The sequence below is a fragment of the Oryzias latipes genome, chromosome 16, assembly GCF_002234675.1.
Source record: "Oryzias latipes chromosome 16, ASM223467v1".
NCBI lineage: Eukaryota > Metazoa > Chordata > Actinopteri > Beloniformes > Adrianichthyidae > Oryzias > Oryzias latipes.
Window position 1 is genome coordinate 20,524,892 of NC_019874.2, and position 22,117 is coordinate 20,547,008.

General features: G+C 38.8%; 2 protein-coding genes across 3 annotated transcripts; one reads left to right on the forward strand and one right to left on the reverse strand.

Moving 5' to 3' along the window:
- Nucleotides 1–2,956: 2,956 nt before the first annotated feature.
- p3h3 (prolyl 3-hydroxylase 3) lies at nt 2,957–9,969 on the reverse strand. Its single transcript, XM_004078211.4, has 16 exons — nt 9,647–9,969; nt 8,548–8,732; nt 8,268–8,426; nt 7,711–7,903; nt 6,470–6,601; nt 6,256–6,398; nt 6,019–6,108; nt 5,887–5,939; nt 5,734–5,813; nt 5,522–5,649; nt 5,350–5,445; nt 5,124–5,274; nt 4,335–4,452; nt 4,149–4,224; nt 3,921–4,061; nt 2,957–3,306 (listed from the first exon to the last, which is right to left on the reverse strand). The coding sequence occupies exons 1-16, from the start codon at nt 9,927–9,929 to the stop codon at nt 3,136–3,138; spliced, it is 2,199 nt and encodes a 732-aa protein (XP_004078259.1). The 5' UTR covers nt 9,930–9,969; the 3' UTR covers nt 2,957–3,135.
- A 457-nt stretch (nt 9,970–10,426) lies between these two features.
- Nucleotides 10,427–21,885, forward strand: usp5 (ubiquitin specific peptidase 5). 2 transcript variants are annotated; one of them, XM_023964440.1, is made up of 20 exons: nt 10,427–10,702; nt 13,083–13,211; nt 13,309–13,375; nt 13,909–14,036; nt 14,499–14,644; nt 14,844–15,028; nt 15,148–15,242; nt 15,872–16,065; nt 16,150–16,221; nt 17,422–17,509; nt 17,596–17,721; nt 17,804–17,957; nt 18,162–18,324; nt 18,416–18,504; nt 19,277–19,462; nt 19,807–19,950; nt 20,031–20,173; nt 20,453–20,603; nt 20,762–20,846; nt 21,122–21,885. In XM_023964440.1, exons 1-20 carry the CDS (start codon nt 10,595–10,597, stop codon nt 21,213–21,215), a joined length of 2,547 nt encoding a protein of 848 aa, XP_023820208.1. In that variant the 5' UTR covers nt 10,427–10,594; the 3' UTR covers nt 21,216–21,885. The 2 variants fall into 2 exon arrangements, with proteins under 2 accessions (XP_023820208.1, XP_023820209.1); XM_023964441.1 differs by having other exon boundaries at nt 10,428–10,702; nt 19,277–19,405.
- Nucleotides 21,886–22,117: the final 232 nt, after the last annotated feature.

Genomic DNA, 22,117 nt, shown 5'->3' on the forward strand with positions numbered 1-22,117 from the left:
TATACATGTTCTTGTGACAGATTTCTAATGATGGAGAATATATATATAAAGAAAATTAAGATTAAAGTTGCATTTCTGAGTATTTCTTAATTCAAATTGTTGCAAGTCAGGAGCAGAAGAAAAAATGCAGTTGGGAAAAGCGTAGATGCCACGATCAGATGCCTCCAAAACACGGACAAATAGATCCGTGTAGATTTTTGTTTTCCTCGTCTGAGCTGGAATGTAACTCAAAACTGTACGGCTGGATAGCTCCAGTATTGCTCGCCATTTTTGTTGCACTGGTAATGTTAGGTTGGGGATGTGAGGGGACTGCAAGCTAGTAGGAGAGAATGTAAACAGATGGATGATGGAAAGTAGAGGTGGGTTTACTCCACACCAACAGACAAACAACTCAGAGGCAAATTTCTGATTAACCATAGCCGCTCTGCTGAAATAACGTCTTAGAAAATGACCTAGTTTTTTTTTTTTTTTCATTTTGGCTAAAAATTGCATAATCAAAATTAAAAGAACACTTTAACAATATATCAAAAATGTATTCGGGGTGGGATTTTCAAAATTTCTCCAAATTTTTAACAGAAGTTTTTAACAAATATTCTTTCAGGTGGAATTTGGAAAATTAGATTTAGCACTCCTGCTTGAAGGTAATTGGTTCAAATCTTTTATGTAGCTGATCAGACAGAAATTTACATTTCCATCCACAGCCTGAAATGTGGTCATTAATGAGTGGTTATTCAAATTGAAAGTGAGTATTGGGTGTTGTTGTGATGCACTGGTAATCGGTCTAGATCAGGAACCACCTCTTGACTGATTACTGCTGGGATTGGCCTTTAGTTTCCCAGAGCTTTGAGCAGGACAGTACACGTGTGAGAGCTTTTCTTATTTTTTTCCTTTAAATTCAGGACACTGGCATCTGAAAAAATGTTAATATTACAATACATTCAATTCCACAAAATAATAATAAATGATAAATAATAATAATAAATAGTAAAAAGTTGCTCCTTAGAAGCTCTTAAACAGTTGCAGTATGTCAATTGCTGTATAGTTATCACTGGCCCTTCAATGTTTATGTATTTTCTCTCTCTTCTCTTGCTGCTTTTAGGACATATTGTTTCTCATTTTAAGACAAAGTATTAAAACAGGGATAAAGCATATGTATTTATTCCACAGAATGTTATTTTTATAGTCCTCATTAGCACACACCCTCTGCTTTTCTGGACCAGAAAAAGCATGTAGTCTGTTATTGTGCATGTCGCTGCCCTGCAGAGTAAATGCTGCATACAATAGTTAAAAGTTAAAGTCCCATTTGCTGTCATGCATCCATGTGTGGGAAATTAGTTCTCTGCACTTGCCTTGAGGCATTATGTCCAATTTTTAGAGTATTTGCTATGACTCAGCTTGGATTTGAACCCACACAGTCCAGTTTCAGGGCAGACGCTCTACCACAAGTCCACTGAGCTGGTACAATGATGTAATGATGACAAAATCCTCATGGGGATTGAAAGTGTTGATTTCGATACTTTAGATTATGAGAAATTGAGGTGGGCTGCAGATGCATGATGGAGTGTAACAACCAAAGATTTGCCATCTTAAAAAATGTCTAGGAATGACCATTAATGGACCAACAATGCAGTGTTTTTACCACATTACTATACACAAAGTACTCTGCTGCTAGAGTGGGCTGGTAGTTGGGACTGTCTGTGGAGTTTGCATGTTCTCCCCCCATGTGCTGCATACATGGGTTCTTTCCAGGCACACATCTTTTCCCCACAGTCCAAAAACTCTATTCTATTTTTGATTTTCAGAAATTCTAAATTTGGAAATACAAATAGAAAAACTGACAAAACTGTAAGGCAGTTTCCTGTTTGTATCAAATAAGTGTACTGCTTTTACTTAGCAAAAGCTGGGTGGTAAAAACATTGAAAGGGTCCACCAGTAGAAAAATGAGAGATGGTTTTAGTAATAAACAATAGGATGCGTAATATTTGGAAGTGTCTCATTAGGGATGAGTGATGCTGTCAGATACTACACAGCACTTAGCTGGGGTGACAATGGGATGCTCTGATTTCACTTGAAGCACTACTAACAGCTAGCCCTTACATAATTTCTGCTAATGATATGATTTACAGGAAAAATTGACTGCACGCAGTTCTGCTTTTCAGTCAAAAGTGTGACTGGAACACCAGACAGGGGAGGTGGTTGGTATCAGGAGGTCTAACGTGCATTAAACACACACTTAAGCGAGGATTAATGCAGAGTTTTCGGGTACGGCCTACTTTGCGTGTGCACGGGAGGGAAAAGGTTAAAGCCAGGACTCCATTAAACGGGTCTGTTGACCCAAATCTGTTACAGATTATCACACAGGGAGGAATGAGAGTGTTAATATGGGCCATAAACAGCACTTGAGTGTAATGCGCAGCATGGTCTAAGTGGGGGGCTGCACTGGGACACTGGTTGTAATGGAGAAGTTAAGATGGACGTTTGTGGGTTAAGTGTCACACCACTGGATGTGTACCATTAAGTACCCTGTCCCTGGATTACTATTCCATATTCTAAATGAGAGGTTTTTAAGCTTCATAAACAAATGCACTCATTTATGAGGGATTACCAATAATCTCTCTATTTCTATCCCCGTTTTCCCCTGCGCACCTCCCTCTCGGTTTATTCCTACCTCACCCTGTTACCACCTGAGATTTCAGTTTCTCATAACTCCTGTCGTTTTGCTTTCTAATATTGCGTCTTATCATGCCTCTGAAGGGGACCATGTCACCAGGCAGTTACAGTCTGTGTGAGGAAGTTGGCCATAAGGCCTGCCTTCACTTTTCTGCCCCTTTTTGACCTCCCTCTAGGTCTAATCCTCTTTCCACTGCACCACTTGCATGCGTTTGGTATGTGGCAGAATCTTTTAATTTTGTATAAAGCTATCCTAACAAAAAAGTAAAGTACAGCTGACACCAGATAAAACACTGTTTCCTTCTTTTATTAACCTCATCATGTCCAGCATAAATTAAGTATTTACACGTTGAACACAAGTCAAAAGACAGTAAATTTGTAAATAAAAAGTATGACAAACAGATTTTCAAAATAACAACAGATGTAAGTCAAAATAAATTCCAGTTTGAGCCTATATTTTGGCCCTCACAGCTCGTCTTTGCCCCCTGTCACCCTTTCTCTGCCTCTGCCTCTTTCCTTAGGCGCATGGTTCCGAGCGTTTCGACCAGGGTTTGCATTTCTCTCTGTCTCCTCTTCGTCCTTTTTCACCACACTCTGTCCATCTGCTGCCCACAAGGCCTCTGCCTCCTCCCGCTCCTGCAGAAGTCACGCCAAAAAGAGATAAATATTCATCTCTATTGGTTCAAATTACTGCTATCTCCTTGAGTCATTTAGTTGTTTTAGCAGCCCTGAGTATATATTTTCTGTAATTTATTGGGGATGTTTGGGCTATTTTGATGTTACTTATAATTTTTTTGTGTCTGTTCCTACTGAAAAAAAAAGTAAGATAAAGTTGATGTTAAACTTTATCAGAGGAGGATATATTATCTACATTAAGTTAATTCAATTGGAGTACTGAAATTTTCTTCAGTTTGGAAGACTTGGTAGATTTCTTTGAACGTGCAGTTCTTCTCATTACATCAATTCTGTCCCTAGTAAAACAAAACTGCTTTATTAACACTAATTTACAACATGATCTGGCCTCGTGGGAGTTTTTTTCCAAACAGATAAATCTCATAAGCCTATAGGGCCCTGACATGATACAATCACAGGCAGAGCAAACGAGCATGCACATGCAAACACCCAACAGATTTGCATTGTGCCCCAGATGCTCCTATTATCCAACGCTGATGTCACGACATCACAACTCCAGGCGACGGGCCTGACCTGTGCAGGAGGAGGTCACTGCTGATTGGCGTCATAATGCTTACCATGTCCCTGTACAGCTTCTCCTTCGTGAACCACAGGGCCAGAGCACACCGCCGGCCCCCGGTCACAGCAGCCACACCGTGGGGATTCACTGGACCCGAAGAGAAGCCCACCAATCGGCCACAGGTGGGCTTCACTTGAGCCTGTGGACAAAGATGAAGACAAAAAAAAACAAAAGGTTAACCAAGGCTCCCAAAAATGATGTCATAGACATAAATGTCATAACTCACTGTAACTGTCTTGGCATCTCTTTTAGTGAAGAACAGCTCTCCACCAGTGAAGTCATTGTTTAGGTAGAGAATTGCACTGCCAAATAAAGATATCATGGATTCAATTAAAAATAAAAAACAAACAACAACAATGAAATATAATACAGACAAAATGACTTAGTTTTTGGTTAGAGAATGGGCTTTTACCTGAGGTCTCTGTGTATGAAAGCAGGCGGTTCTTTCCAGCACTGATTTGTTTCTGGCTCAAGAAGACAGTTGTCAACATGGACAGGGTGAGACAGATCTAACCTGCCCTCCTGGTCACCTGAGCTCAAAGAGGGCAATCACAAAAATCAACCCTTAGTAAGTGGTCAAATCAAAATGATTAAAGACCCACTCAACTGAAAATTGGGTTTTTAGTCTTCTTAACATGTCCTTGTGGCATTTTTCTCCTAAAAGACGATATATAAAAACAAAATTAACCTCAAGTATTATTGTAACCAAGTTGTGGTGAATCAGGAGCAGACAAAAAAATGCAGTTTGAAAAAGCCTGTAATTGTGACGCAAAAGCTACCGTTGGCGGGCCAAAGGCTACCTAATCTGCTCCATTCTGATACATCCACTTGCAGAAAAATACATGAACGTCTTTGTTCAGCTCCTCCGAGCTGGAATCTGGATCAAAACTGTGCAGCTGGATCGCTCCAATATTGCTTGCCTTTTTGCTACGCAGTTATGTTAGATTGGGGTTGTGAGGGGCTGTAAGGTAGCGGGAGAGATGGATGATGGGAAGTAGAGGTGGCCTTCCCTCAGTCCCGCCCACAACTCAGAAAAGACACAGGCTTTATGATTTCGGCTAAAATAAACGGCATAATTTTCATTAAAAGACAACTGGGAACTATTTTAAAATAGATCAAAAGATGATCGGAGTGGGACTTTAAATGTTTACTACAGGAAATTATATTTAGAAAATGTAAAAACATCAATTTTTTTCACTACCTGCTATAGCACTGCGGCACACTAGATGTGTAAAAGAGATAAATAGTCCAGGAGGGCTTCTGAAGTAGGAGTGCAGAAGCCCTCTGACTCTTTCTCCCAGCTCGTGAAGCAGCCTGGCATCTGATTGGTTCACTAGGCCATCCTGAGCCAGCTGTGACAGAGGCAGCAGAGAAGGTCAAGAGACGCCAACTTAAACGAGGAATCTGCACAACATCCTTTCACCCACCTTTGCAGCCCTGAGGACAGTAAGACCTTCAAATGTTTCATGAGGTGTGTGTGGAGACCGTCGTCCCTGGTAACCATCCCCAAGAGATGCTGCCACCTGGGAGAGAAGACAAAAAAAATGGAAGGTGATCATTTTAAGAGAACACAAGCTGCAGCAAAAAAGAAAACCTTACAGTTGCCAACTGCAGTATTCTGTCACACTCTCTCTCAGTCATGACTCCATCAAGAACAACTCGGTTGGTTCCATTCAGAGCCTCGTCATCCATGGTAATGGTCACGCCCACCTGAGGAACTGGGCCCCCTTTGGAGAGAAATAACATCGAAGTAAGAAAAACCCTAATTTAACTTTATTTATACCATCTGAAAATTAAGATAATAATCCCACCTGCATAAAAACCACTGTCATCCACTTCCTCCTTCTGCTCTCCTTCTTTAATCCTCTCATTTATCTTTTCTTTTTCTGATCTATAAAAAATATATATTAATAATGACCTAAACTGAATTTTTCTTCTACTTAAATCCCACTTTTTAGTCTTACCTCCAGTGTTCTTGCTGGGATTCAGGTACAACATCTTCAGGAGTCCAAAGGTCCTGCAAAGAAGAAATACTGGTAAACTGGAAGGATATTTATTTAAATGCCTTTTCTTATATATTCGAAAGCTGCACTTACTGGATCAACAAAACTGAAGCCAAGATTTTCTACACCAAAATACAGCAGCTTCTTTTCCTCCAAGGAGCGGCTGACATATGTGGAAATCACCTGTTTTAATAAAAACACAAACTTGCAATCAAATATGTAAGTGGAATCCACATGATATACATGTAAACGTGTCTCGATTCACAAAACAAAGGCCTTTTATTTATTATACTGTAATACTTAGATCATTTGTAACAAACAGACCCGTACCTGAGAGGGCTGTATCAACTGTGTCTCTACATCTCCCCCTAGAGTCTCATAATAAAGCTGCAGATTATCTAAGGAATCCTCATCAGATGGGTAAAACAGAAGAAAAGAGCGAAGTGACTCCACTGCCCCAGTTATGTCCCCAGCTGTTAAAAAAAAAGCAAGAATCAGGCATAAGAAGTTCATCAGATGTTCAAGTTGCCCACTAAATCCAGACCTTTAAATTGTGCAATGTGTAGATGCTCCAGCTGTGTCGGCAGAAAATCTTCTTGAGCAGAAATCCTTCCAGGTTTTGTGGCTACTTGAGTAACACAGGACTGCCGGCAGGAGAGCAAGGAGAGTGAGAGGGCTGGATAGAAAAGAGCAGAGATGATAAACAGACCTTCCAGGAGATCAATTCTTGCAGTTGAGCAGTTTTAAAAATGCTGGAATTTGGATATCAGTAATACGTGATCTAAATGTTGTATAATTGGAAAGATGAAAAAGTATTTTTTTACAGAAATAGAATGAGGGAAAATAAAATTTGTCTGCAAAAGGGAAAGGTGCTCCAAGTTAAAGTCCCACTCCGATCATCTTTTGATCTTTTGTAAAAGGGTTCCCAGTGGTCTTATAATTATGATTATGCCATTTTTACCCAAAATAAATAAAAAAAAATGAAAAAAAAATGCAATTCAATAAAGTTCATTTTGTCTACAAATGTAACTGAGTTCTTAAGTTATTTTTTCTCAAACCTTGTCTGAGAAAATATAACTTAAGAACTCAAAAAAAACCTGTCTTTTCCTAGTACATAGTTTCTGCAGAGCGGCAAAATAAATTAAAAATTAATCTCTGAGTTGTGGATGGCACTGCTGGAGCAGAGTAAGTAAGCCAGTCCTTACTTCCTATCATCCATCTAGCTTACAGCTCCTACAATCCCAACCTAACATTACTAGTGCATCAATATTGGAGCTGTCCAACCATACAGTTTTGAGTCAGGTGCCAGCTCAGAAGATCAAAACAAAGACGTTCATGAATCTATTTGTCTACAAGTGAATGAATCAGAATGGAGCAGAGCAAATGGTAAATGGCGTATACTTGTATAGCGCTTTTCTACCTACAAGGACAAAGCGCTTTTACAGTCACCGACCCATTCACCCAGTCACACACACATTCACACACAGGGAGTTTGTAGCCCGCTGATTGTAGCACCTACATCACATTTACAGACTTTTTCCAACAGCCTTTTTTCATCTGCTCCTGATGTAACAACAGTGTGAATAAATACTCAAAACCTAATTTTAATCTGAACTTTATTAATATATGCATAAAAATGCCACACAAACATGTTAAAAACAGCATTTTCATTGGAGTGGAACATACCTTCACATTTTATCCGACATTTTACTTTATTGTGCCTTCATTGACAAGAAACTAAAGTAATTGATTTAAAGTGTAACGTACCAAGCTTTTATTTCTCACCTGCAGCTTTTTCAAAGACTCCATCCACACTGTCAACTCCTCTGTCTTCAGGCAGAGGCTGAGGGGCAACGTCACACTGCACCCTGCACTCCTCTGTCTGTTGCAGGGTTTCATTCAAGCAAGCTCTCCATTTTTCTGCAGCCTGCAGCCACTCAGAGGAGGCTTCGTGCTGAAGTGCAGCATCATAAAGTACCTGGATTTTATTACAGAGGGAGTAGAACCTTTTTTTTAACCCTCAAAAAAATTATGAAGAGAACAAATTTAGAGGAAGGACAGTTAAAAATCACAAATTTTGAGAGAAAAAGTTCACACTTGGCCTTTTTTTTATTAAATCCACAACACAATATCAATATCAGTGTGCCCTATGAAATTTAGCAAAAAAACTGTATTTTTGATTCTGCTGCTCATATCAGCTTATCACATGAACTATATTGAGCACATATTTCTTTAGGCAGCAAATGTGAATCCTGGATCTAGTTTAAAACTGTTATAATCAGCTATTTAAAACAGTTAGAATGCAAAACTTAAACTGTAATTCAGTCACATGCTGTCCTCACCCAGTGTTTCTCTTTCTCGATCTCTCTATCCTGGAAATCACCCTCAGTCACCCCCTCCATCCGCCTGTACTTCTCAATGTTGTTCCTCATCTCCAGGTGACTGGGGTTGGCCACAAAGTAGGTGTGAGCTGCTGATGCTGCTTTCTGCACCTTCTCCAGCTGATGAGAAAGGTCAGGAGACTCATGGGAAAGGATCAGACATATGATGATGGCTAATGACAAAAAAAGGCTTTAGTCATCAAAAGCAGTGTTTAAATATGAAAAGATAAGATTTCTTTACCTTGTAGTATGTGACTTGTAGAAAGTTGTAGGGATTGCGAGTGTCAAACTCATAGTCTATGTCAGTAGAGACAGGGAGCAGTCCTGTGGGACTGACAAACCGTCCCATGCAGAACCTCAAACACTCAGCTTTCTTCTGAATCCAATCCAAGACCCAGAGATCCCACATATTTCCCTCCTCTGAGTCTGACCAAAACAGACGAAAATGAGAAATCACTGACGGATTTTTGTCTAAATTATCTTACGTTTTTTTTGTGAATGTTTCACATTGAACTATAGAAATCCAAACCACAGCTCTAATTTTTAATCATCTTTCTTCTCATTTATGTTTTTCAAGACAACCTTGTGAAATGTGCCTTTTGCCATGCTACTAACACCAGGCACTTTTTATTTTACGTTAGATTTTATATTGGAATTGGTTTACTTCGAGCAATCAAAACTAAAAAAACACTAAAGAAGACAAACAAAAGAAATATATATGAATCCATCAAACTCAGGATAATCCTGATTTGATTAGAAAATAAAATGTAAATGATGCCTTTATAATTAGTGTTAATCACAAATGGATATATTTGTACTTATACAATAAAAAAATGTTTTATAAAGAGACGAAAAGCTAATTAGAATAGGAAAAACACAGAAAAACTTTGCAAAAAAATAATAGCACAAACTTTTTTTTTAAAGAGCACAGTTCTAAACTATGTTACTTTTTTATATACACATTTTAGTATATAGACAGGGTTCCTCTTTACAAAAAATAACATTCTTAACTTTATTGTGATGAGACATCACAGCAAAGGCTGAAAATGACCTAATTCCTGCCAGCAAATACTTAAAAGTACACAAACCAATAGTGAAATATAATTAGTAATGGTAATAATATTCAAATTGTGATTTTAAAACGTACATATTGAATTCTGTCAAAAAGCATCTCTTTGTACACCAGTTGTGACGTGTCAGTGAAAACATAATAAAGTCCAACAACTGAATAGTTTGATTTTGACTAACTTATTGGTGTTTTAATTGTTTCTGCACGGACATGTGTCTTAATGGGCTGGAAGTAACTTTCCAGTTGTTTTCTCTGTTCTTCTTTCACTCACCCAGCTTCCCTGAAGCGTCCGCGCCAGCTGCCACACATTCATCGTGACACAGCCTGCGGACTCTCAGCAGTGATTCTTTGGTAGCGATGGATTTCTCCAGCAGCTCTGCAGCTTTTCCCCACTCCTCTCCGTAGTACGCACGCACCCCGCTGTAATACAGAAAATCATACGGCTGCAGATGATTAAAAACACTCCCCGACGCTCCCACGTTACATCTAAAAAACACCAAGGAAACAAAATAAAGCGCCACGTATACAGCGAAGTGTTCAGAGTGTAGCGCCATGATGGTCCACGGAAAAAACTCCGCGGAGGAGTTTTGGGGAGAAGAGGAGGGACTTTGGATGTAGTGGCAACAAATCAGAGCCCAGTCTAGAAGTGTTTATAATTTATGGGAACTTGAAGAACCTTTAATTTAACGTATAGAAGCAAAGCTTCTCGTTAAGCTCCCAAAGTTCGTTTTTCTTGTTTTAAGTAGTTGTTTCGTCTCGATTACAGCTCTGTTTGGAATGGTACCAAAAGTTGCGATACTTTCAAATTCCGCTAGGGGGAGACGTTTGAAAACGTCCCCTAAATTACCGTAATTACTCATTCAAAAATATTTAAATGAAACGATTTTTTTCATTCAAATGCTGCAGCTGGATAAATATATCAAAGATTATGTTTCTATTAATGAAAATATAATACGATATTTGGCATTTGGAAAGAGAAACCACAGTTTATAGCGGCCAAAATAAAAGCCTTTTGCGCTCATATTTTATGGATTACGGCAGTAGGCAGGAGCTCGTTTTGGGCCTTCCCTGAACACAGAGCAGCATCTCATGGTTCATTCAAGCAAATTCAGACAGTGCTAGACAACAGACGTACTTCTTGGTCTGGTTATCAGTGGATCGACTGCCCAAACCTTAAAGAGCAAGTTTTTTTCGGAAAGGCGGATCTAGTAAGGTAGTCATGGGGGATGTTGGTGAGATTTTGATGTCAGTTTTGTCCACAATTCGGGTTCCTAAGCCCGGGGACCGAGTCCACAAAGACGAATGCGCCCTGTCATTTGCCTCGCCGGTGAGTAGTTTCTTTTTTGTTAAGCGTAAATCTGTTTTGTTTCCGCATCAACGTTCGTCATTTTTGTTTTGGCCAAATATTATATTTTTCACAACTTTAACCCGCTGGTTTGCGGTTTTTGCTATTCTGTTTACTACCTAGCTAACGTCTGGCTAAGCTAAAAATGCACTGTAATGAAAACTTAGCTTGTTTAGCATTTTAGCTAGCAATCGTCAAACTGTCAAAGTAGCAGGCAAGCTAACGCAGTCACTTTGTGAGAATAAATCTGAATTTGTTAAGCTTTTATTTAGTTTTTCTTTTGCTTTACTTCGAATAAAAATCTATTTTTGTGGAGTTTTACGTATTGCTTAACACTTTCTCAACGTATTTAGTGCTGGAGTATAAATTTAAATCAGATGTTGTGAACTTTTTTTTAGATTATTTCTCTCTTCTGTGAAGGATTTTTTTTTTTCGATTAAGTGACCTTGAACGAAGTGATTAAAAACATGTTTCATAACCAGAGACTAATTATACACATTTATAGACAAACTAAAACCTAAGTTGTTATAAGAAAAGAGTATTAGTTAGTAACAGTTTAGTTTCATTAAAAGAGTACCACAGGTGCAATGTTGGCTTTGAGGATGCTGCCGGAAAAGGTCAGAATCGATCTTGACCAGCCAGCCCTGTTCATCTAGACTCCTCTACCACCATATTTAGTATGAGTGTCAGAGAAGTACATTGGAATTATGCAGGACATGTAAAAGTGGTGAGATGGGATGGAGGTCAGACGACACTAAGGATCGGCTTTGAGCCTCTTCTAGTTTGCTGATAGATGACATTCAACTAAGAATGGAGCATATCATCTGTAATGAGAGCAGGGAGAAGGTGCAGGAACATCTATATAGGTTGAGTTTTTTTTTTCTGGAAAGGTCGGAGAAGAAGGAAGACAGCAAGACAGAGGTTATGTCTGATTTCACGCACTACTCCCTAACCCCTATAGTGTGGAACCATCCAGTGCCCTGGATTTGCATGCAATTCGGGCACATACTCACTACTTCACTACTTTTTTTAAAACTGCAAATATAACATCACCCATTTACTGAAGTAAAAATTATTAAGTATAAAAATTTTACCAAGACTATGTTTCAATTTACTGTATTTTGACTATGAACTATTTTAAATAAAAAAAAATGTACAAAACTTTTACAAATGTCAAATTGTTCAACACAATGCATTGTGGTCTATATTAGACAATCTCGTGAGAGTCAATGTACAGATTTTCTTTTGTTTATTTGTTTGTTTTTTGCAGGGACTTCTGGGAAATTTCGAGGGCACTGAATTTTGGAATAGATTCAGATACTACTATAAAAAGGAAAATGCCCTATAGTGCACTAAGTAGTGAGTGGTAGGTTGCAGGTGTGATTTGTGACCCAAAAAAAGTGTCAGCAAGAATGACATAAAAGGTTTAGGTCTGTGGTAAAGGCAGCCATGTTGTTGATTTAGAGACAGTGGCTCTGAGAAAGGGACAGGAAGCAGAACTGAAGATAATAAGGTTCTCTTTGGGAGTGACGAGGATGAAGAGGATCAGAAATTCATCATAGGAACAGCACAAGTTAGATGTTTTGGAGATAAATGCATGGAAGATAAATTATGATGGTTTGGACGCATTCAGAGGAGGAACACTTATGTTGTAGGGGTGTAATGATTAATCGACTTTATCAAAGAATCATTTATTTTCCTACGAAAAAACCATATTGATCAGTCTGAGGTAATTTGTCAATCAAATTGACCTTTACCATTATAAAATCTTTTCAAAATGAAATAAATCAATTATAGGCGATCCTGGAAGATACCATTTGGATTGACACAAGGTTAATTTACTCTAACCTTAAAACAACCAAGTGCATGTGGATTTGCCATTAATTCGTGTTTACTCGTTGTTTGCACACATATTTGGTAAAACAATGTTGAGGTTGTGTAGCTGCCAAGAAGGAGACCCATAGAGAGACCTGAGAGGAGGTTCATGGATGTATATGAAGGAGGACATCAGGGTACAGAAGATAGGGTTAAGTAAAGATGAAAGATTTGCTGTGGTGAGGCAGCATTAGAACATCAATCACTATAAATTCTTTTTAAAATTCCAAATTACAGCAGTGTGCTATTTGCGTGTGCATTTTTTAAAAATTTCCTCTGATCCACCTAGATCCACCTAATGACATATAGATACAAACCTATCTTTGAAAAATATTTCTCAAAGGCAAATGCACCACTATTTCAGAGCCACTGACAAACTAACCTTCTGGAGTCCTTGATGCCAATTGTTTGAAACTTAGCCAAGAGAGACTAACGTGAAGTAACAAGACAGACCTGTTTACTTTTTCTTTTTTTGTTGTTTTAACAGGAGAGTGAGGGAGGCCTGTATGTGTGCATGAACAGTTTCCTGGGCTTTGGGAGTCAGTATGTGGAGAGGCACCATGCCCGCACGGGTCAGAGGGCTTACCTCCACATCACTCGGACTCGTAAGGCAAAGGTAGACTGTAATGACATTTCATCTTTTGTATATACTTAAGCAAAATCAGACACGTGCTAAGCACTTTCCTATCATGATCACTACTGTGTTTTCACAGAAGGAAGATGACAATAATTCTGGTTCTGGACATCCGCCTAAGAAAAAGCCCACCAGGTTGGCTATAGGTGAGTCAATTACTTAAAACGGCACACAGATGTTTATGCACGATTGTTCTGATATGTTACCAGCTGGTCAATGAGTGTAGGACTATTAAAAAAGCATCTTAATTTAGGGAAAAAACCTTTTTACTACCAAACAAATATAAGAAATGGCTTTAAAATACAATACAGATTGATGGATTTGATGATTATGGACATTATGAGTTCTTTTTAACTCGCTATAATTATCATAGCTATATGGTTCCAATTCTCCTGGAATGTTCTATTTGTTTTGCTTGTACTTTTTCTGGTAAATTTTTTATTTTTTTTAGATGCTAACGTGACAAACAATTCTACCATAAGTTGAATAAAATGTTTTTTATTGTCTACTGTAACCACTGACCTCTTCATAGACTTGTAAAAGGAAATGCAGAATATGATCATGGCAAACATCATATTCTATAGAAATATTGCCAGGGTTGTACTCAGACTCCACAGTGACATCGTAAAGAAAATTAATCCGACCGGTCCCTTATTTGTCACTTTTGTTTCCTGCACAGGGATTGAAGGAGGGTTTGATGTGGAGCTAGAGCAGTATGAGGAGGATGTTAAAGTGGTCCTTTTACCTGAGAGACAGGAAGTGACTTCAGAGGACCTTGCTACAATGCCTGATGTTGTAAGAGAACGGGTAAGATATTTTGGCTCTATGATTGTCCACAATGACATCAGCTACTCTCACAAAATCCCCATCTCTCATGCTTATCATGTTTTCACTAAATGCTAGAGGTGGGATTGGTTAGTTACAGTGGATGTTTACTGGTGGCTACCAAACTAACTCATTTGTACGTTCTGCTTTATTACATATTAGACTAGCATTGACAAATCTAAAGGACATCTAGGATATCATGTTTGTTTAGAAAACATGTTGCTCGTGACATTTTTCTTATTTTTTTCCCCTCTTGTGTGACATCTGTTGTTGTTTAGCATATGCTGTTCTGTTTACACTTAGAACTGATATAGGTCACATTTGAAAGGACCGTTGAAATAGCCACATAAACATCCCAAATTTCTCCTGACAAAATTATGTGTAAACCAAGATTTAATCTTTACTTTTTCGTGGAATTTGTGATGTATGAAACCTTTTTTGTAGGTGTCTCTATCAATGGCGGGTATCATGGCGGCTGACTCTGTGTCCCACGCCCTACAAGTTCAGCAGTGGGACGGTGAAGTGAGGCAGGAGTCGAAGCACGCTGCTGACCTTAAACAGCTTGATAATGGACTCAAAATCCCTCCCACGTAAGGCCGCAGGAGAAACATCTGACATTTTCAGAAAGTTTTCCAATTCTTGACAATCCTATCAGGTTTTTTAAAGACAGCATTTATACAAAATATTTTTTTTTAAACGTGCAACTTCTTATGGGGAAATTGAACTGTAAATTTTTTGAAGGTGTTGTGTGTGTAAGCTGGTCTTTTTGTTCCCCTTTTTTAACCTTAGTGGTTGGCGTTGTGAGGTCTGTGACCTGCAGGAGAATCTTTGGATGAATCTGACGGACGGCAAGGTGTTATGTGGACGAAGATACTTTGACGGGACAGGGGGCAACAACCACGCCCTGCTCCACTTCCAGGAGACTGGATACCCACTTGCTGTAAAACTTGGTACCATCACGCCCGATGGCGCTGGTAAGGATAACAATCTGGAGGACATAATCTCGTCGTGAAAGTTCAGATTTGTAGTTCTTTTTTGGCATCTGTGTGCATAATTGTCCAAAGCTTCTGTTGCTTCTGCTTTCTTTGTCCAGATGTTTATTCTTATGATGAGGATGACATGGTGCTAGATTCAAAGCTTGCAGAACATCTATCTCACTTTGGCATCGACATGATGACAATGGAGAAAGTGAGTGTTTATCACTTTTTTTTAACTGCTATTTTTTTCAGAAATATATGACTTCTGACAGTTTTAGCTCTACTTTAACAAATATCTGTATATATTATTTAGTGGACAAAAGCGTTGATGCAATTAAGCAGTATTAATATTGAAAGAATATTTATATTCATTTTATAAGGGCCTAGTCTTATCACTTCCCTTATATTTTTGTAGACAAACAATAAACTGCATTTATCTGATTGCAGATATCAATTATCTGTGGATAATTTAAGTATTTCAGAAGGTTTCTGATTCCTGTTTTTGCTCAATTTTTCACCTGGTGCTTCTTTTCATTCTGAACACGGTTGCTAATGTTTAAGAAGTCATTGTCACTTATTGTTCCCTGCTGTGTACTTTATTGTTGTTCTGATGTATTCCTGCATACCTAATGAAGCGGCACAGTTGGGATGTGAAAACTGCTGCTGTGGCACAGACGACAGATTGCTGCGATTAGCACAGTGATTTTCGAGCTTCTTGCTTACCCGCCTGTTGTCATTATGACCTTATTCTACTACAATTTTTTTTAATTGTATGTAATGATTGTAAAGGAGAATATCATTGGTTTTCAGTGCACATTTCTTGTAACTGTCTCCTGTCAGACGGAGCGCACCATGACAGAGTTGGAGATTGCTGTGAACCAGCGTGTCGGAGAGTGGGAGGTGATCCAGGAGTCGGGGACCACCCTGCGACCCCTGTTTGGCCCCGGTCTGACGGGTATGAAAAACCTGGGAAACAGCTGCTACCTCAATTCTGTCATGCAAGTGCTCTTCACCATTCCGGACTTTCAGAACAAGTCAGTACTCCTCTTTTTTATGTTGTTTTAGATTTCACAGCCCTTGTCACTGAAGTACCTTAAACAGCTTTCCATGCCCTACAGGTATGTGGCCAACATTGATAAGATAATTGATGAAGCCCCAAGCGATCCAACCCAGGACTTCAAAACTCAAGTGTGAGTGTTTCGATAAACATTTTAGCCTAAAATGTGTAGTCTTGTCCAATTTTTATCTTTTATTACACTTGAGATAAAACGTAATGATTAACAGGGAATTTTCCTGAGAAAAAAATTACATTTTAGGCAATATAATGTGACTTCAGGTGTTTTATAATGTTCTATTGACAGATTTACTTTCCGGGGGGAAACAAATTTAGCAAAAATTCAATATATTCAATATGTAGTTTGTAAATTCCAGTAATTTCCTTGTAGGTGATTAGTCCTCTATTAGATAATTGCGTTAAATGTCGAGACTAACTTTACATACGAATTAGACAAATGTGTTTAATAAGTTGTTGAATTTCTGCTGTGTGCACAGTTCTGAAACTTTGATCTAATTTTCTTAAATCTCAAGTCTGATGTATAATTTTGTTAGCAATTTACCGAAAATCATCTTGAAAATATACCAGAGATGACAGATGATGGTTTTATGCTATCATAATTGAATAGGGCTGCGTTGATGAAACCGATTAATCGATTTGAATTGATCCAAGCTTAATAAATTAATGATGCGGTCATAAAAGTAGAGAACGATCTTTTATGCATTTTCCGGTGACCTAACGCAAAACAGCATCCAGCTAGCGAAAGTCCGCTAGCTTGATCATGCTATCGTACAATGTAATTTCCCTTAGAACGGCTAATGCTAACGCTAGTTTGACCTAATTATTCACTGCTGACTAAATGAGCTGCTTTATATATTCACACGTGTGAATTTTCCAAACACATTCAAGGAAATTCTTTTTAAAAAGTAACCATTTGCACTGTTTTTTTGCTCAATCTTTTGGAATAGTGTAATGCTACAGCGCGAGCTCCACCTAGTGGCCAAACTCAAACCCCCTCCAGGAGAGGCAGAACATGATCATCTGCACATTTGTGTTGGAGCTTCTCCTTTTTATAATTTTAATCTGATACAGTACATCGCTATCAGGTTAATATGAATATCTTCAAAACATAAATAGATTAGAATTGAATTGAACTTTTATTAGGTCAGAACGTTCTTCCGTGTGGCCCCTTCTCTCTCAAATAACCAATGTTTCTTGTTTTGGACATGTATCTTTGTATAAAGCAAGCACTCTTAAAGGTATCTCCCTGAATCTTGATCATATCTGTGTTTGTTCATCTATTCTTTTGTCCTATAACTTTATGTGAACATTAAAGGGCCAAACTTGGTTATGGTCTTTTGTCTGGAGACTATTCTAAACCAGCACTAGACCTTGGAGATGAAAATGGTGCATCTGAACCCAGGGTAAGAGTCGATTTACTAAAAACAACACTCGCACCATCCATTGTGAGTTTCTTGTCATGCTGAAACCTGCTTTTTCTCCTCTGTAGGGAGACCAAATTGGAATAGCACCACGGATGTTCAAAGCTCTTGTTGGACGGGGCCACCCAGAGTTCTCAACCAATAGACAACAGGATGCTCAAGAGTTTTTATTGCACTTCATAAACATGGTGGAGGTAAAATTGTTGCTTAATGACAGTTTATCACTTTTTAGTCACCTTTCCACTTTGTCATATGTACCTGTCATTTCCATCACAGAGGAACTGTCGCTCCGGGTCCAACCCATCTGAAGCTTTCCGGTTCCTCGTGGAGGATAGGATTGTGTGCCAGCAGTCACAAAAAGCCAAATACACGCAGCGAGTGGAGTACATTGTACAGCTTCCTGTACCCATGGATCAGGCTACCAACACAGGTGCAAGGCTGACATTATTCATCTGAATGTGAACTCTACTGATAAGCCCAAGGCTTATATACAGCATCAAAAGCTTTTAATTCATTGATAACTTTTTCAAAATAAAGCATCATTCTTTGTTAATGGTTGATCATCCTCGCAACAGAGAAATATAAAAATAAAAGGGTTTTATTCCTAAGTTTTGCTCTTCCCCCAAAACCACAGAGGAGCTACAGGAAGCAGAGCAGCGCCGCGAGGAGGGCGACTCCTCAGCCCCCACAGTGCGAGCACAGATCCCCTTTACCGCCTGCATGGCAGCACTCAGTGAACCAGAGATCCTCACAGACTTTTGGAGCTCCGCTGTTCAAGCCAAGACTGCAGCTACCAAGTATGAAGACAAACTACAAACAAAAAAAACAGGAGTGATGATTAGCTTTTGAATGGAATTTTTAATGCACAATTCTTTTGTTCCTTATTAGAATGACCCGGTTTGCTTCTTTTCCTGACCATCTGGTTATCCAGATCAAGAAATTCACCTTTGGCCTTGATTGGGTTCCCAAGAAACTGGGTAAATAAAGATACTAATAATTATTTGTTTTGTTTGTGCACTTTGGTGATTTATAATTAGAAAGGAAGGACCTCTAGTGGCCGTTTGTGGATTGACTCTGATGATACTGATGAGTTATAATCCAGTTGAAGCTTTTGGAAAGACGGTATGAACTAGAAACTATTTTATATATCAATTTCTGTCATCTGATGCTTAGTCATGAAACCTGTGAACACTCCAGGGCCTTTTCGAATACTCATTGTTGTAGCAAAAATGGTGTTTTGCAATGTTTTGGTGGTCTCTTTCTTGTCCTGAATAACTTCAAAATCCAAATAATTTTGGATAAGATGATCTGCTGAAAAAATTTATATCAGTGTTTTATCCAGTCGTCTGTGCCTTTTGAGGATTCTCAGTGTGTTGATCTGTTGTCCTTCTCCCAGAATGTTTGCTCGCACAGTTCTTCTTTCAGCTGATAATTCAATTCTGCTGAAAACTCAAACGGTGGTGTTTGTTTCATAAAAAAACAAAAGAGATCCCACTTTTTTTTACATTTAGAGTTACAATTGAATTAAAAACTGAATAATCTTGTTATTTTACAAAACTTTCAGGCCATTTCTTTTTTTTTTTAAATTCAAAGTATTATTAAAGCATAATGTACAAGTTTGATTTAGTGATGGCATGGATACATTTAATGTCCACTATCTCCTTTTAGAATACGTTGAAAACAGGTTGTCGTGTTTCTTTGTGAGCGGTCCTGTCTAATTCCTGATGAGAGGATCGTTGTTCTTTTCAGATGTGAGCATCGACGTTCCCGACACTCTGGATCTGAGCGCGCTGAGAGCCACCGGCCAGCAACCAGGGGAGGAGCTTCTGCCAGAGGTGGCCCCACCCCCACTCATGACTCCAGATGTGGAGGTTAAAGGTATCCTGGGTTCCCATGGCAACGACGAGGACGACTCACTCTACTCCCCACTGCTGTGTTAGTCTGTCATTTCTGCTCTGCTCCACCTCCATCTGTCACTTTTGTCTCCGCATCTGTTTCTTTCTGTTCCCTTTTCTAGCTTTTCTTTACTCATGAGTCGCTCTGTTGCCTTATTTAATTTTGCTTTTATGTGTGGTCACTTGATTTAAATTACAGCTGTAACTCATTTGTTTAGTTTTAGCTTAAAGTTTAAGCATCTTAATTTTGTGTTTGTTTGTTGAGGTTTAAAATCCATTATAAGATTGGTTTATATTTAAAACAAATGAAAGAAAAAAAGATCAAAAACTGTTTCAAAATGTAAATCCAAGGAATTGAACCCTTCCTTCTCCACCCACTCTCAGCTCCAGTCCTGGATGACTCCACTGTGTCCCAGTTATGTGAGATGGGATTCCCATTGGAGGCTTGCAGGAAAGCAGTGTATTACACAGGAAACACTGGAATTGACTCCGCCATGAACTGGATCATGGGTCATATGGATGATTCAGGTATGTGAAGAACCAAACTTGAGGAAGTTGTCGGCCAGTTTGAAGAACTCTGTAAGTTCTTGTGTTTTTTGCGTTTGCAGACTTTTCAGCTCCCCTGGTGTTGCCCGGCGGCAGCTCTGGACCTGGAAGCACGCCTACCGAGAGTCTGTCCGAGGAGCATCTGGCAACCATCGTCTCCATGGGCTTCAGCCGAGACCAAGCTACTAAAGCCCTCAGAGCAACGGTTAGAAACAAACTCCAGGATTGCAATTTATACGTCTATTTATAAGGCGTATATAAAACGTAGATGCTCACATATTAAAAGTAATATTTACTATACTTTTGAGATGGCATTTAAAAAAATTATTTAAAGTAAATAATGATAATTGGGTATTATTTTTTTTTTAAATGTTCATTTTTCCGATGGAACAATGTAGCTGATTTTAGTCACAACAGCAGCAATAGAGAGGTGTAATAAAGGAAAATAGTTCATCATTCAGTCATTATGATACGTTTGATGCAGAGTAATGTACTGGACCGTGCTGTCGACTGGATCTTCTCTCACCTGGATGACCTGGAGTCCATGGATGTGTCCGAAGGTGGTCGCTCAGCTGCAGAGAGCGAGGGGGGCAGAGATCCACCCCCAGGTCCCCGTGTCAGGGACGGACCAGGAAGTAGGTTCATGCCAAGTGGGCAATATGTCAGCGTATTATTCCCAGTTATTAATAGTAAACAATTGCACTAAAACAAACATGTCCAAGGTTCTGTCATATTTCTCTTAACTGATTTATGATGTTTGTCATGAATTTCCGCTCTTCTCTTCTTTATTCAGAGTACGAACTGTTTGCATTCATTAGCCACATGGGGACCAGCACCATGTGTGGCCACTATGTGTGCCATATCAAGAAGGACCAACAGTAAGTTTAATCCTTTACCCAGCCTATACAGTATAAGAGCACAATGTCAGAATAACAAACAAATGAGTTTGTGGAGTAACTAGAACAAAATTAAATAATAACCATGTAAAAAAAGATGATCATCAGGAGGTCGCAATCCCATAATTTGTTTGTTTAAAAAAAATTTTACATTTGGAATTATTTTTTTTTCCTTGTATATAAACAGAATATTGTTATAATTAATCCAGATGTCTCATGAGCTTACAGATGTTAATAGTGTGTTCTGTTTTTGGCAGATGGGTGATCTTCAACGATCAGAAGGTTTGTGCTTCAGAGAAACCCCCCAAAGATCTGGGATACCTTTACTTCTATCGTAGAGTTACAGAATGAGATGTAGTATTTTTTTTGTTTTTTTTTACACAACAAAAACAGGAAAGTGGATGCTAACAAACACAACTGAAGTTCTTAAAATGCCCTGGCACGTTTCACCACTGACAAAGTGTAAATAAACCCTCAGATTGCATATATACACAGCTAAATAAATGGATGTTGATGTACAGAAGAGGTGTTGATCCACTGATTACAGCCCTGGCATCGTTGCCGTGTAGAACTGAGAACCACTTGATGCTTCTTGTAGCCTGTGGTCCCGGTTTTACTCGGAAAACCTGCTTCAGGCATCACAACCCACAAACACCAGAGGAGCGTGGCGTTCCTTCTCTCCTCATGATTCAGCAGAATCTCCCCTAGTTTGATTTCAACTGCCGTTGGTAGTCACTGCCCTTGTGCGTTTCATTGTGTTGCCCTGAGGTGGTTTTAGTCTTAGAGTCACCACTTTGAGCTAGAAGATCACCCTTTACTGGTTTGAGTGCTTGAGCAAAGACAAAAAAAAAAAACCCCACCAGAAAAGCAGTTTCAGAAAAGAAAAAAAAAGGCACCAAATCCTCTTGTTATTCTTCAGAGTTTGTTGGAGGTGATATCTGGATGACTGTTTTATTTGGTTTTTATTTTCAAACAAATGCTTTGTTACTTTTTGCTGTGATAAATAAAGAATTGTCGGTCAGCATGTGTACTGCTTATTGGTTCAGATGGAGAAGAAACAAATGTATTATACTGAAGAAGTTAAAAAAATAAAAATAAACGTTAACTCATCTGCTCATAATAATTAGTTTGGTTGAGATGGGTTACTAGAGAATCATCTACAAACCTGCTCCTGGTGAGCAAACTGTAATGAATTGAACACAATAGAGGCATCAGAGGTCAAAGAACTGCTCCATAAAAGGTCTTCAGGGTTG